Below are 15,144 nucleotides of genomic sequence, written 5' to 3'. Positions count from 1 at the left end.
CAGTGATGAAGAAAACATTTAAAAAGCAGCTAGAGAAGAGAAGAAGTGGCGAAGGGGCATATTACATCCCTGAGCCCAGGAGTTCAAGACCGGCCTGGGCAACAAAGTGAGATCCCGTCTCTACAAAAGATTTGAAGATTAGCTGGGTGTGGTGGTGCACACCTGTGGTCCCCGCTACTCTGCAGACTGAGGCTAGAGGATCACTTGAGCCCAGGAGGTCGAGGCTGCAGTGATCCATGATTGCACCATGGCACTCCAGCCTGGGTGACACAGCAAGACGCTGCCTAAAACAAAAGACATGTTACGTACAAGGAAACAAAGATTAGAACAACTGTTGACTTCTCATTAACCCTTTTCTTGTTCAGAAAAAAAGTACAACTCACTGCTGTTGCTCCTTTAATTTTACATCAACACACTCTTGGAGGCTGAAGCAAAGTGATTGATTTTCAATATGAAAATAAAATATAAGAACTATTCTTGGAGTTATTTCTAAACAGAACTGACATCAGAATCATCTGAATCATCAGAATCATCTATTTTGGAAAAATTGGATTCATTAAATGAATCTTCAGCCAACTGTTCAAGAACGATGTTATTAATAATTAACATCAGCTGGGCGTGGTGGCTCACGCCTGTAACCCCAGCACTTTGGGAGGCCGAGGTGGGAGGATCACGAGGTCAAAAGATCAAGACCATCCTTGGCCAACACAGTGAAACTCCGTCTCTACTAAAAATATAAAAAATTAGCTGGGCATGGTGGTGCACACCTGTAGTCCCAGCTACTTGGGAGGATGAGGCAGGAGCGTTACTTGAACCTGGAGGAGGTGGAGGTTGCAGTGAGCTGAGATCACACCACTGCACTCCAGCCTGGCAATGGAGTGAGACTCTGTCTCAAAAATAATAATAATAATAATAATTAAAATCATGCACAGGAATGCTATGCTTTCTAAGCTTTGGCATTTTCAGCAATCAAGAATTACTGTATTTTACAAATGGAAATACCACTGCTAAAAATAGAATGCTATAAATAGAATGATGTCTTTTGTTTCCAAAGTCAATGTACTAGAGTGGTAAGAGGATAATAATAAAAACGAGATGTTTCATGGCAAAGTTACCTTGGGGTAAATGCTGTATCCTCAAGCAATGCCAGCAAATATTCTCGGGGCAAATGGGAAAAGGGTTAAAAGGCACACAAGTCAGAAGAAAATGAAATGGTACCTTGAAAGCACTGAGAGGACTTACTTTTTTCCTAAAATGTACAGATCTTCTAGCTTTGTCCACTGAGAAGGCCTAGAATTAGTGAGCCTAGAACAGTGAGCATGCTGGCATTCTGACTGTGGTCTCTAAATATTCTCTTTGCCAGTAAATGGAACCAGAGATCCTTAGAAGGATGGTTCATTCCAACTCTGGGACAGGAAATATACCAAACAAAACTAGGCAGCCGGGCACAGTGGCTCACACCCGTAACTTTGGGAGACTGAGGTGGGCAGATCACCTGAGGTCGGGAGTCCGAGACCAGCCTGGCCAACATGGTGAAACCCCATCTCTACTAAAAAAGCAAAAATTAGCTGGGCATCGTGGCGCACGTCTATAATCCCAGCTACAAAGGAGGCTGAGGCAGGAGAATCGCTTGAACTCAGGAGTTGGAGGTTGCAGTGAGCCAACTGCACCACAGCACTCCAGCCTAGGCGACAGAGTAATACTCTGACTCAAAAAAAAAAACGAGCATTTTATTTTGCTAGAAAGCAAAGCAGGAAGGCTAATAAGCTTTAATGGATGTATCAAAAGAACACAGGAGCTCCTGCTGGCCAAAGGTAGGACAATTTGGACTTCAGAAAGATGACTGGGGCTGGGTACAGTGACTCACACCTATAATCCCAGCACTTTGAGAATCTGAGGCAGGGAAATCACTTGAGGTCGGGTGTTTGAGACCAGCCTGGCCAAAATGGTGAAACCCTATCTCTACTAAAAATACAAAAATTAGCTGGTGTTATGTACCTGTAATCCCAGCTACAGAAGGCTGAGATAGAAGAATCGCTTTTCATGGTAACTTTGCCATGAAACCCAGGAGTGAAAGGTTGCAGTGAGCTGAGATCATGCTGTGACACTCCAGCCTGAGAGACAGAACAAGACTCCATCTCAAAACAAAACAGAACAAAACAAACAAAAGCAGAAATGTATCAGTCAAATACAAACATAAAAGAAACCTACCAGCCAAATACAAAGTGGGGACTTTGTTTGGATCTTGACTTTAACTGTAAAAGGACATTTTTTTTTTTTTTTTGAGACGGAGTTTCGCTCTTGATACCCAGGCTGGAGCGCAATGGCGCGATCTCGGCTCACCGCAATCTCCGCCTCCTGGGTTCAGGCAATTCTCCTGCCTCAGCCTCCTGAGTAGCTGGGATTACAGGCACGCGCCACCGTGCCCAGCTAATTTTTTGTATTAGTAGAGACGGGGTTTCACCATGTTGATCAGGATGGTCTCGATCTCTTGACCTCGTGATCCACCCGCCTCGGCCTCCCAAAGTGCTGGGATTACAGGCTTGAGCCACCGCGCCCGGCCGTAAAAGGACATTTTTTAAGATTTGAGGAAATTGACAGATGGACTAAGGTACTGAAATATTTTTGTCTATGTTTTTAGGTGTGATAATGGTGTTAGGTTGTATGAAATGTTTTTACTGTCTGATAGATGTACAGACTGAAGTATCCTCAGGTGAAGTAATTGCCTGGGGTTTGCTTTTAGCCATGCATCCCTGCACAAACAGTTGGAGGAATGAAAATTAGATTAAATAACATTGAAAAAATGTTGATATTCGTTCAAGTTTTGCAATGGGTACCTGAGAGGTAGTCATTAGATTATGCAAGTTTTAATATTTCTGTAGTAAAAAGTTAAAAGACCATGTGCTTAAGGACCTTTCATATATCTATAAGAGAGAGCATCACTCATAATATATAGTGTTGCCCTGCAATTAGGTGCAGTTCTAATGAGTTTGGGACAGGTGCCAGTTTTGTTTTTTGGTTTTTGTTTTTTTGAGATGGAGTTTCACTCTGTCACCCAGGCTGGAGTGCGATGGCGCAATCTCGGCTCACTGCAACCTCTGCCTCCCAGTTTCGAGCGATTCTTCTGCCTCAGCCTCCCGAGAAGCTGGGATTACAGGCATGCGCCACCACACCCAGCTGATTTTTGTATTTTTAGTAGAGATGGAGTTTCGCCATGTTGGCCAGGATGGTCTCAATCTCTTGACCTCATGATCCACCCACCCTGACCTACCAAAGTGCTGGGATTACAGGTGTGAGCCACCGCACCTGGCTGAGTACCAGTTTTATGGGAGAAATAGACTGATGCTAAAGGCAGCATCCTTAGAGAAATAAAAATGTTTTACTGGTAACATGAAGTAACACTGAAAATTCTTAAGTGTACACAAAAGCCTATAAAAGCATAGCACTAGGGGGTCATGTAGTAATATTTAGTAGATTCGCTGGGCTTCAGTTTTCTTGCCAGAGGGCATCCTCTAAAAAGTGCATCCATCACAGAGAGCAGCACCTGGACAAAAGTTGTACACGCGGCTCCTCTGCTGACTCAACAAGTCCTTCCCAAGGGCTGTTGTGTCAGTGGGCCAGAGCCACTCCCGAAGGACTGCTTTTGTTCAGAGGATTTGAGAGACGAATTCCTGAGGATCTAACACCATATTTCATTTTGCATTGTGATTTTTTTATTGTTTTCCTTATTATGATTTATTACTTTTTAAATTTTTCTTTGAAGTTTGCTCATTTTAATCCATGTTCATTTCTCCCTCTGTATGTGTTTGTGTCACGCTTGCTGTCTTTGCCTCCGTTGTTCCTAGGTTACAGTATAGCCAGGATACACCCAGTCACTTGGCCGATGAGCATGCGCTGATAGCCTCCTATGTGGCCCGTCTGCAGCACTGTGCACGGTTAGTGGTGGTGCAGCAGCAGCAGTGGGCAGCCAGGGGTGATCAGAGGGAGGGAGAGCTTTGCTACCTGGGGTTGTCAGCTGGAAAAAAGGCTGTGCATGGAGGGTTTTTCTTAGCAGCTACCAGCTATGTTTGGCAGAATTAAAATAATTGCTAAGCATTAGCTTCTGCAAGAGAGGGAGCCTTGCCAAGCCTGGGCGTTTACCTAAACATGGAGTCAGACCTTCTCCTTTAAATTGGGGTTCACTTCCTTCAGCTTACACTTGAAAGAATATATATATCTATGAGAGATCGACATTTCCAAAGATGCAATATTCACAGAGGTATCTGAGGCAGCCTCTTCCTGTTCATTCTTACCTAACTAATCTTTCCATTGACATTCAAAGTTTAGAGTTGGTCAGCCCACAGATATCCCACTTTGTCTTATCTGGGGGCTTTGATACTGTCACCCTACTACATCTTTGCCATTCTTTATCTGTTAGCAGGAATCTGTGATTGTTGATTATTTAAACCAGTGATTCCCAACAATGGTATGGGATCACTGTCACCTGAGGGTCTTTTTTCCAAATTATGTAGACTCTCTCATATTATAATACTTACATGTGTTATAATAGCTCCACGTTCCCCTAACCCTGAAAACTACCATGGCAGTGACTCTCTGTTAATAAGAGAATGTGTCTGATTCTTCAGTGGTTTGGGATGGAAAAGCATGTGATAACTGCTAACTATAGCAAAGTTAATCCTTTTTTAAAAAGATTTAATACAAAAAAATAAAGTATTACATTCAGGTAGGTCCAAAGTCTCCTGCCCACTCCATACCCACACCCACCACCATTCTTCAAGTAGGATGACAGGTGAAGTTTAAACAATCTAAAACCATCCTTCCCCTACATAACAGCAAAGAGGAGTCACGATGCCAAACAACTTGGAAAGCCATGCTTTGAGCTATTTGTTCTTAAAGAGAAAAGCATAATTTATAACCTATATACATAACAGGGGCTGAAACTTTACATTTTGATCTTAGTTTGGCTTACAGTGTGCCATGGATTCTTGGGAAGGTCATCTGACCTTGCTGCTACTCCCCCTAATAAGTAATAGTTGGGAAATATACATATGAAAAAGACTGTATTAATATTATACTTTATGTCATTTCCCATAGTTTTCCTACTATGACTAAATGGCATAATTATTCTGGGGTATGTACATATCTCTAAAGCTTGGAGAAGTAGGGTTTTCTAACCTTCTAAGTATGTTTAATAGGCTTACCCTCTAGGAGGGAAGGAAGGGCCTGATCATTGTGTGCACGGCATCACAGAGTGTCTTCTCATCCAACAGATGATTTCTCTGCACACCGTCCCAGCCTCTTGATCTCTAAGAATTGAATTGTTTCACCCTAGGCAAGACAAATTATTTATTATCAGTAAAGACAGTTGTCCAGAGTAAGCAGAAGTTTCCACGGTAAAAATAGCAGCAGAATGTTTGACAGAAACTGTTACCTAGTAATTTAGCCCAGTAAGATTTATGGTAAGTTTAGCTGAGGCCCTCAAGTCTCACCTTGGCTCCCTGAGCAAAAATTGGTGGCCAGTAGCCCTGGGAGAACATGAGTGGGTGAGTACTGCATGACTTCCTGATTTATAATCTAAGGAACTGAGCTCCACACTTCCTCCAAGAAGTCAGAACCTTCCTGGCTCACTAATTCTGAAAATGAAAGTCAATTCAATCAGAAGAATAAGGATCCTTTCTAATTGCCCTCAAATAATTTCCATTGACCTTAAAACCTCTCATCAACACAAGCCTCTAGTTTCTGGCTAGAAAACATAGCCAGTTAAAGCAGCCCTGTCATCCACACTCATGTATAAATGACAAATAGGATCAACCTTCCTAAAGAGATGGAATGTGATCAAGAAAAAGGAGCTCTTTTGCACAGAAGAGCCTATTGTACCCCTTGCCAGATAACAGAGGTCAGCCACTTTAGGTCCCACTTCTTAGGCTACCAGTCCCTCCATAATAGTACCCACTTGTATTGTTAAGCATTCATTTTTATTATTTTTTATTTAAAAGATAGTTTTCTTATTTCAGGCAGATACCTTTAAAGCATAAATATTATAGTTTATCTCTCACCTTGGGGCCTTGACCCTAAAATATTAAAGCCAACTGATAGTAGTCTGTTCTTATTACAAGATCATTTCTGAGAAGATGATTATATATCCTGGAGATGGACATTTGCATGCCTAAAATTTTAAAGTGTTGACAGACATCATAGGCAGAATACTTGAAGCACTTAAAAGAAAATCCTAGAAGAATAAGTTAAGCTTAAAGACTTAGCCAAAGAAATAGAAAGATTAAAAAAAAAAACTAGAAAAAATATAGTCGATTCTACACATGAAAAGATCACAGATCTTTATTGATTTAGCCACACCCTTCCCAGATTCCTCTCAGTAATTATAACAAGCTATAATGAATATTGAACTCATGTCTTTAAATTTTTATATATTACTTCTCATACTGCTAAATTCTGATAAAGGGTTTTTGGAAACCCAAGAACATAGGGCCAAACTACAGGTAAGCCACAGCAGTCATCTCTAGTCATTTAGTCAACATCATCTCTGTCGCCTTACAGCATCTGACAGTCTTAAACAGAGAATTATATAGCCACAGTCCCAATTAATCTGGGACTGTCTTGATAAGGATAAATAGCATTTGGTATACTAAATTAACGAAGTCATGTATTTCAGAATCAGACAGAAGTTCCATGTCAGCATCCCATATACAGAGCCAGCCTATTACTCAAGAACCCTTCCTTCATCCAGATACCACAGTATCTGAAAACCTGTCTGAATGGGTCCTTACATTTTTAGTGTTGGTACTCTTGTTAAAGAGTAGTGCATTAAACTAATTAATTCCAAGATGGGGCTATAGATGTAGAATGAGCATAGTAAAGGAAGAGAAAGGGGCACGAAAGGGGAATGTTGGATGCCATGGAATCTTTTCCAACTTTACAATGTGTTTGGCCTGCCCTGGCAAGGCCAAACTTCTGCTTAGCCAGTGTTAAGTATATTTTTTCCTCAGCCCTCTGTTTTTCACGATGCTTTAGTTTTCTCTTGGTCTTTTTGAATTTGAGATCTAAGTCCAAAAAGTCATCAGTTTTTCAAAACATTTGGTTAGAAATCTGTGTCTCAGACTCTGTGGGTGCCCTGTCTTTTCCTAGCCCTTTCATTCAAAATGAAGTGGCCCTTTGATGGTAGGGGAGCAGAGGAGATGTGCTGCTAATGAGGAGTGACAAATGTGGCATCATCATTTCTCTAAATCCCCTTTTTTCTCAGAAGACCGTTAGTACCTATGACCCAGGCCTCTAGTTCTTTCGTTACCATTCTTTTATGAGCTTTTCTTCCCTCTGTTCTTTCTAAGAATGGAACAAGAATAAGGGATGTTTAATAGACACCTGTTGCATTTTTATTTCCTTGGCAGTGTTCTGGAAAGTCCTAGCCGACTGGATGAGGAACACCGGCTTATAGCTCGCTATGCTGCCCGGCTGGCTGCAGAAGCAGGAAACGTGGTAAGTTAATGGAGGATCCCAGGAGAGTAGCAGAAATTAGCATTACTTTAATATACGAATGGGAAGGAAATAGTAAACATGAAACTTAGGAGAACAGGTACCTCTGGGACAAAAGGAAGGGGGAGTATCTTTAGGGTAGAGACTGAAAGGGACTTTAATTTCATCTAAATGTTCTCTATTTAAACAATGAATCGAGAAAAGAAAACGAGCCAGAATTTTATTCTTTAAGAGATCAATAAAATTAATAAACCCAGCAATACTCATCACGAAAAAAGAGAAAACATTAATTACTAATATCAGGAATGAAAAAAGAGATATTGCTTTAGATCCCGTAGACATTAAAAGAATGATAAGGGAATATTATGAACAACTTTTTCCCGGTAAGTTTGACAACCTAGATAAAATAGGTAAGTTCCTTCAAAGACTCAATAAAACTGACATAGGAACAAATCAAAAAGTCAAATATTCCGATGATGGTTAAAAAAGGTGAGTTCATAATTAACTTCCCACAAAGAAAACCCCAAGCTTGGCCAGGCACAGTGGTTCACACCTGTAATCTCAGCACTTTGAGAGGCCAAGACAGGCAGATCACTTGAGGTCAGGAGTTCAGGATCAGCCTGGCCAACATGGTGAAACCCTGTCTGTACTAAAAATACAAAAATTAGCCAGGCATGGTGGCGCCCACATGTAATCCCAGCTACTTGGGTGGCTGAGGCACGAGAATCACTTGAACCCAGGAAGCGAAGTTTGCAGCAAGCTGAAATTGCGCCACTGTACTCCAGCCTGGTTGACAAAGCAAGACTCAGTCTCAAACAAACAAACAAACAAAAACCAATCTCAGGTGGTTTAACTGTTCAATACTATCATATACTTAAGGAAGAAATAATGTCAATTTGATGCAAACTCTTTCAGAAAATAGAGCAAGAATGAACACTTTATTAGTCATTGTATGAGGCTACTATAACCTGATACAAAACAATACAAGGGCATTACAGGCAAAGAAAATTGCTGGCCGAATTCTCTCATGAACTAGATGCAAAAATCCTTAATAAAATATTAGCAAATTGAATCTAGCAATATGTAAAAAGGATGACACTCCATGATCAAGTGAGATTTATCCTAGAAATGCAAATGTGTTTAATACATAAAAATCAATGTAATTGATCTCATTAACAGTTAAAAGATACAAATTATAAGATCATTCAGTAGATGTAGAAAAAAGCATTTGACAAAATACAGCACTCATTTATAAAACTTTTTCATATGCTAAGAGTAGAAGGAAACTTCCTGACCCTGATAAAGACTACCTACAAAACCTACAGTTAAGATCACACTTACAGTTTAAATTTTGAAACATCTCCCCCTAATACTGGGAACAATTCAGAGATAACCACTTTTGCTACCTCTATTCTAAATTATACTAGAGGACCTAATTAATGCAACATGACAAGAAGAAAGGGGCATAAATATTAGAAAGGCAAAAGTAAAGCAGTCTTTATTTGCAGATGACATGATTGTGCACATGGAGTCCTACAAAATCTTAAAAAACACTAGGAGAACAGATAAGTAAATTTTAGAGTATTGCTGAAGATATAAAGTGTATATCCCAGCACCTTGGGAGCTGAGGTGGGCAGACCACTTGAGCTCAGGAGTTTGAGACCACCCTTTGGCAACATGGCAAAACTCTGTCTCTACAAAAAATAGAAAAATTAGCTGGGCGTGGTGGTGTGCACCTGTAGTCCCAGCTGCTGGGAAGGCTGAGATGGGAAGATCAGTTGAGCCTGGGGAGGTCAAGGCTGCAGTGAGCCGACATCATGCCATTGCACTCCAGCCTGGCGACAGAGTAAGACTCCATCTCAAACAAACAAACAAACAAACAAACAATTTACTATAGCATTAAAAATACCAAGTACTTATGGATAAATTTAATGAAAGATGTTCAAGACTGAAAACTGTAAAACATTACTAAGAGAAATTAAAGAAAACCAAAATAAATGAAGACATGTGCCATATATATAGATTAAAAAGTCTAATATTGTTAGGATGGTAGATTTTCCTAAATTAATCTATATATTTAATATCAATTCAAGTCTTAACAGCCTTAAGGACCTAGAATAACCATAGCAGTCTTGAAAAAGAACATCAAAGTTGGCAGACTTAATCCTACTTGACATCAAGACTTACTATAAAGCTATAGTAATCAAGAAAGTAAAATGTTAGCAGAAGGATGAACAAATAAAGGAACAGAATAGAGTTTCCATAAAAGACACTCATGTGTAAGGTCAAATGACTTAACAAAGGTAAGAAACAAATCAGTCAGAAAAGGAAACTCTTTCTATTTTAACAAATGCTGTTGGAACAACTGGATATCCATGTAGGGGAAAAAAAGAATCTCAACCCGTGCCTCACACCATACAAAGAAATCAATTTGAAATGTATCATAAACTTAAACATAAAAGCCAAAACCATAAAGCTACTAAAAGAAAGTATAGGAGAATAACTTCATTCTCTTATGAAGAAGAATGAAAATTTATTAGTTTATAGAGGTCACAAATCATTTTAAAAATGGATAAATTGGACCCTATCAAATGTAAAATCTTTTGCTCATTAGAAGATACTTTAAAAAAAAGACAAACTGGCCGGATGCGGTGGCTCAGGCCTGTAATCCCAGCACTTTGGGAGGCTGAGGTGGGCGGATCGTGAAACCCCGTCTCTACTAAAAAAATACAAAAATTAGCTGGGCGTAGTGGCGTGTACCTGTAATCCCAGCTACTTGGGAGGCTGAGGCAGGAGAATTGCTTGAACCCAGGAGGCGGAGGTTGCAGTGAGCCAAGATTGTGCCACTGCACTCCAGCCTGGCACCTGGTGACAGAGCAAGACTCTGTCTTAAAAAAAAAAAAAAAAAAATGCCGGGCGCGGTGGCTCACGCCTGTAATCCCAGCACTTTGGGAGGCCGAGGCGGGTGGATCACAAGGTCAAGAGATCGAGACCATCCTGGTCAACATGGTGAAACCCCGTCTCTACTAATACAAAGAATTAGCTGGGCACGGTGGTGCGTGCCTATAATCCCAGCTACTCAGGAGGCTGAAGCAGGAGAATTGCCTGAACCCAGGAGGCGGAGGTTGCGGTGAGCCAAGATCGTGCCGTTGCACTCCAGCCTGGGTAACAAGAGCGAAACTCCGTCTCAAAAAAAAAAAAAAAAGACAAACCACAATCTGAAGGAAAATATTTGCAAAACATGTCTGACAAAGGACAGAACATATAAAGAATTCCTGCACCTCAACAATAAAAAGACAACCCTTTTTTTTTTTTTAACGAGCAAAAGACTTGAACAGATATTCCACAAAGAAGATACACCAATGGCCAATAAGCACATGAAAATGTGCTTGATATCATTAATCATCAGGAAAATGCTGATATATATACTATATACCATTATATACCCACCAGAGTGGCTAAAATGAAAAAGTTGGATGACACCACGTGTTGGAGAGGATGTGGAGCAACCAGAAATCTCACAGTGTTCTTGGCGGGCCTATAAAATGGTACAGCTACTTTGGAAAACTATTTGGCAGTTTCTTAAAGAAGCAAACATTTATACTATGACGCAGCAATTCTACTCTTAGATATTTATCCAAGAGAAATGAAAACATGTCCGCAAAAAGCTTTGTACAAGAATGTTCATAGCAGTTTTCATAATAGCTGGAATAGCCCACATATTTATCAACAGAATAGATAAACAAAATGTGTTACATTCATACAATAAAATTGTCTCAACACAAAAAGGAATAACATTGATACACACAAAATATTATTATGAGTAGTAAAATCAAAAATATCAAAAATACTATGAGTAGTAAAAGAAGCCAGATAGAAAGAAGTTTGTACTGTTTTTTTCCATGTGTATGAAATTCTAAAATAGGCAAACTAACATATCCATTACCTTAAGTTAATCATCCTAATCATAATCAGATAAGGGTTGTTTCTAGAAATGAAAATATTGAAGGGAGATGAGGAAACTTTCTGGATTGATAGAAATATTCCACATTTCATTAGGGGTGTGGGTTGCAGGAGTGTACATTTGTCAAATGAATTAAATGGAACACTTAAGATCTGAGCAGTATATCTCAGTTGAAACCAAAAGGAACCAAGAATGTTGAATATGTAAGAGTTTGATTGAAATAGGAAGTGGCTCCCCAGAGATTTGCAGTGTGTTTCCTGTAATTTTGAAATATTCATAATAAAATATTTTCTCTTTTTCTTCTCCTTTTTCAGTTCTTTACTTTCTTTGAGGAGTTATGTTCACATTAATATTCATCCCCCCAACCAGCCACACACACACATTCATTCAGCAAATATTTCTTTTGTTGCTGTACTGTGCCATACTGGATACTGTGGTGGACAAATGATTCCTGCCCTCATGGAACTAACAGTGTAGTGACAGAGACAAACAATAAACAAATAATCACACTACTAAACATAACTACAAATCATTATGTTCAATGGAAGAAAAATGTAGGGAGCTGTGGAAGTGCAGAGCAGATGCCTGATCCATTCTGGAGAGTAAGGGATAGTTTCTGTGAGAAAGTGTTACTTGAGTTGGGATCTGAAAATAAGTAGAAGAGAATTCAGTTTCCTGGGAATTGAAAAGTAACTGAAAACCAAAGCAGCCCAAGAGCTACTGTTGCTGCCACTGCTACTGCCACCCCTGCCCTGTGCTTGGATGTCAATTGTCAGAGCTTCTGTGGGCAAAACCTTGGTTATGTGTAAAGTGAAGAGTTGGAAATGAGACTCTCACATTAAGGTAGACCCCTTGAAGCATTATACCCTTGGTGAATGTGTTATATAAAAAATAACTAGGCCAGGCATGGTGGCTCATGTCTATAATCACAGCATTTTGGGAGGCCAAGGCAGGTGGATCACCTGAGGTCAGGAGTTCGAGACCAGCCTGGCCAACACGGTGAAACCCCATCTCTACTAAAAATACAAAAAAAAAAAATTAGCCAGGCATGGTGGCACATGCCTGTAATCCCAGCTACTTGGGAGGCTGAGATAGGAGAGTCGCTTGAACCTGGGAGGTGGAGGTTGCAGAGAGCTGAGATCACACCACTATACTCCAGCCTGGGCAACAGAGCAAGACTCTGTCTCAAAAAAAAAAAAAAAAAGTAACTTGCTGCCTGCCAGCACACGGAAAAAGAAAGCTTATAGGCCTCCTTCTGTTGCATGAAAGCAGTCGTCTTCCCTGGAAATTCAAAACCTTCAGCCTGTCTAAACTTGTGTTAGGTGCATTTGCATTACTTCATAGTTTGAGAAACACTGAGGTGAAATTTTAACATTAAAACTAACCCCAAGGCACCTGGTAGAAGCAAAGCATAAATTTCTGCTTACATTCTCAATTGAGGCCTAACAGCACTCCCACTGAAAGAGTCCAATTAAACTTGAACCCCTATGCTGACATTGCAAAAAGAGACCCTCAATGGCTTTAGATATTAGAGTTATTGGCTATAACATAGCTATGTTTAAGATTTCTAAAGACCTAAAAGAAGGAATTAAAACATGACAAAATACTATCTTAAAAGAACAAAATTGAAAACAAACCACACGGAAATTACAGATTTTTAAAACAAAAGTTATTGAAATTTAAAATTTGGTGGATGGGTTAAATGTCAGATTAGACACATCACTAGAGAGTTAGTGAACTAGAAAATATATGTAAGAAAATTTTCCAAGGTACAACACAGGAAGATGAAAAATCTGAAAGTTTTTAGACATGGGAGATAGAGAACCAACAGTCATCTAATTGAAATTCTCAAAAAGAAAATAGAATTAGGGTGAAAAAATATTTGCAGAATTAATGGCTACATTTCCAAAATCTACTCAAGCATTCTCAGATGAATATATCACAGTGAGTCCCCAAACAGATAAATAAAAATAATTCTACAGCTAGGCGTATCATAGTGAAACTACAGAATACAAAGGTAGAATCCTCAGAAAGCAACCACATAAGAGGTTACATTATCTACAAAGGATTCCCTACTAGATTTCTCCCCAGAAACAATATAACAATTTCTTTATAAAGGAAAAAAAAATCCCTTTAAAAACAAGGCCGGGTACAGTGGCTCACACCTGTAATCCCAACACTTTGAGAGGCCAAAGTGGAAGGATTTCTTGAGCCCGGGAGTTTAAGACCATCCTGAGCAACATAGTGAGACCTCATCTCTACTAAAAAGTAAAAAAGAAAGGAGGGAGGGAGGGAGGGAGGGGGGGGGGAGGGGAGGGGAGAGGTGGCATGTGCCTGTAGTCACAGCTACTTGGGAAGCTGATGTGGGAGGATTGATTGAATCGAGAAATTCAAGGCTGCAGTGAGCTGTGATCACACCACTACGCTCCAGGCTGGGCAACACAGCAAGACCCTGTCTCAAAAATAAAAGAGCTGATTACATTCAATGTTACCAGTGTATGTGAAAAAACTTTAAGAATTTTCTTTATGAAGAAAGACGGTTGAATAATATACCAAAAGAAACTAGATAAACTGTCAAAAAGGAGAAATAAAGACCGTTTCTCACAGAGACAGAGAAAGGTGACAGTAAGGTTCATCCTAAAAGAATACTACTAATAACTAGTATTTATTGAGTATTTACTTTGTGCCAGTCATTATTCTAAGTGTTGTGCATATGTTAGCTAGTTTATTATTCAAAACATTCTTGTTGAGGAAACTAAACCTCAGAGAGATTAAAAAAACAACTCCCCAGGGTTAGTTACATGGTGTGTAAGTGGCCAAGCTGGGACAGGGGTACTGTCCTGTCTCCTAATACTAAGATTTAACTACTGGCGGTTATAATTTGGGAGATAAGGAATTAAAACTAGATGCAAAGAGTGAGATGGAAGGAGGAATGAGCTGAAGCCAAAATAACAAGAGTACACATGCATTAATCAGGTAAAGAGAAGGAAGTGTATGCCCGGCGGGGTTTTCAGCATACGTAAAGGCCCTGAGGCTGGAGGTTGCATGGCCTGAAAGTTGGCATTGTGGCTAGAGTGCAGAGAACAATGCTGGAATGAAGTCAGGCAGGCCAGCTCATGCAGGACCATATTAAACAAACCAGTAGATCCGTTTTAGAAATGTTTACCAGGCCGGGCGCTGTGGCTCACGCCTGTAATCCCAACACTTTGGGATGCCGAGGCGGGTAGATCACAAGTTTAGGAGTTCAAGACCAGCCTGGCCAAGGTGGTGAAACCCCGTGTCTACTAAAAATACAAAAATTAGTCCAGCGTGGTGGCGGGTGCCTGTAATCCTGGCTACTGGAGAGGCTAAGGCCAGAGAATTGCTTGACCTGAGTGGCGGAGGTGGCAGTGAGTTGGGATTGCACTGCTGCACTCCAGCCTGAGAGACGGAGCAAGACTCAGTTTCCAAAAAAAAAAAGAAATGTGTACCAATTTATGTTTACTTCTTCATAGGGAAATAGAGTTATGAAAGCAGCAAATGGGAATTCATGCTTTGTTTCTCCCCCAAAAAGTAACTTATCCCTTTGGATTTGTTTAGATTTCAAAATCCTTTCCTTGAAAATCTAATGTCAGCTCGAGTATCTGACTCCATTACAACTCTAAAGGTTAGTTAGTCAAATGGAACAGAAGAGAAGAAAAAGTCTGAGAAAG

At 40.0% G+C, this 15,144-nt stretch overlaps 1 protein-coding gene across 42 annotated transcripts in view; it reads left to right on the top strand.

Moving 5' to 3' along the window:
• Positions 1-15,144, top strand: part of DTNB (dystrobrevin beta) — a 310,093-nt gene that overhangs the window by 226,380 nt on the left and 68,569 nt on the right. For 25 of the 42 annotated variants that reach the window (XM_064363918.1, XM_064363917.1, XM_021677097.2 and 22 more), the window contains 2 exons: positions 3,846-3,935; positions 7,404-7,491. In XM_064363918.1, the coding sequence (XP_064219988.1) occupies positions 3,846-3,935; positions 7,404-7,491 (178 nt within the window). The remainder of the gene's footprint in view (positions 1-3,845; positions 3,936-7,403; positions 7,492-15,144) is intronic. The other 17 variants (XM_021677096.2, XM_021677095.2, XM_021677094.2 and 14 more) reach the window with 1 other exon arrangement.

The sequence above is a fragment of the Aotus nancymaae genome, unplaced genomic scaffold (assembly GCF_030222135.1).
Source record: "Aotus nancymaae isolate 86718 unplaced genomic scaffold, 86718_ANA_hifiasm-v0.15.2.pri h1tg000057l, whole genome shotgun sequence".
Lineage (NCBI taxonomy): Eukaryota > Metazoa > Chordata > Mammalia > Primates > Aotidae > Aotus > Aotus nancymaae.
Note: the sequence above shows the minus strand (reverse complement) of the source record. Positions and strands in the feature narration are given on the sequence as shown.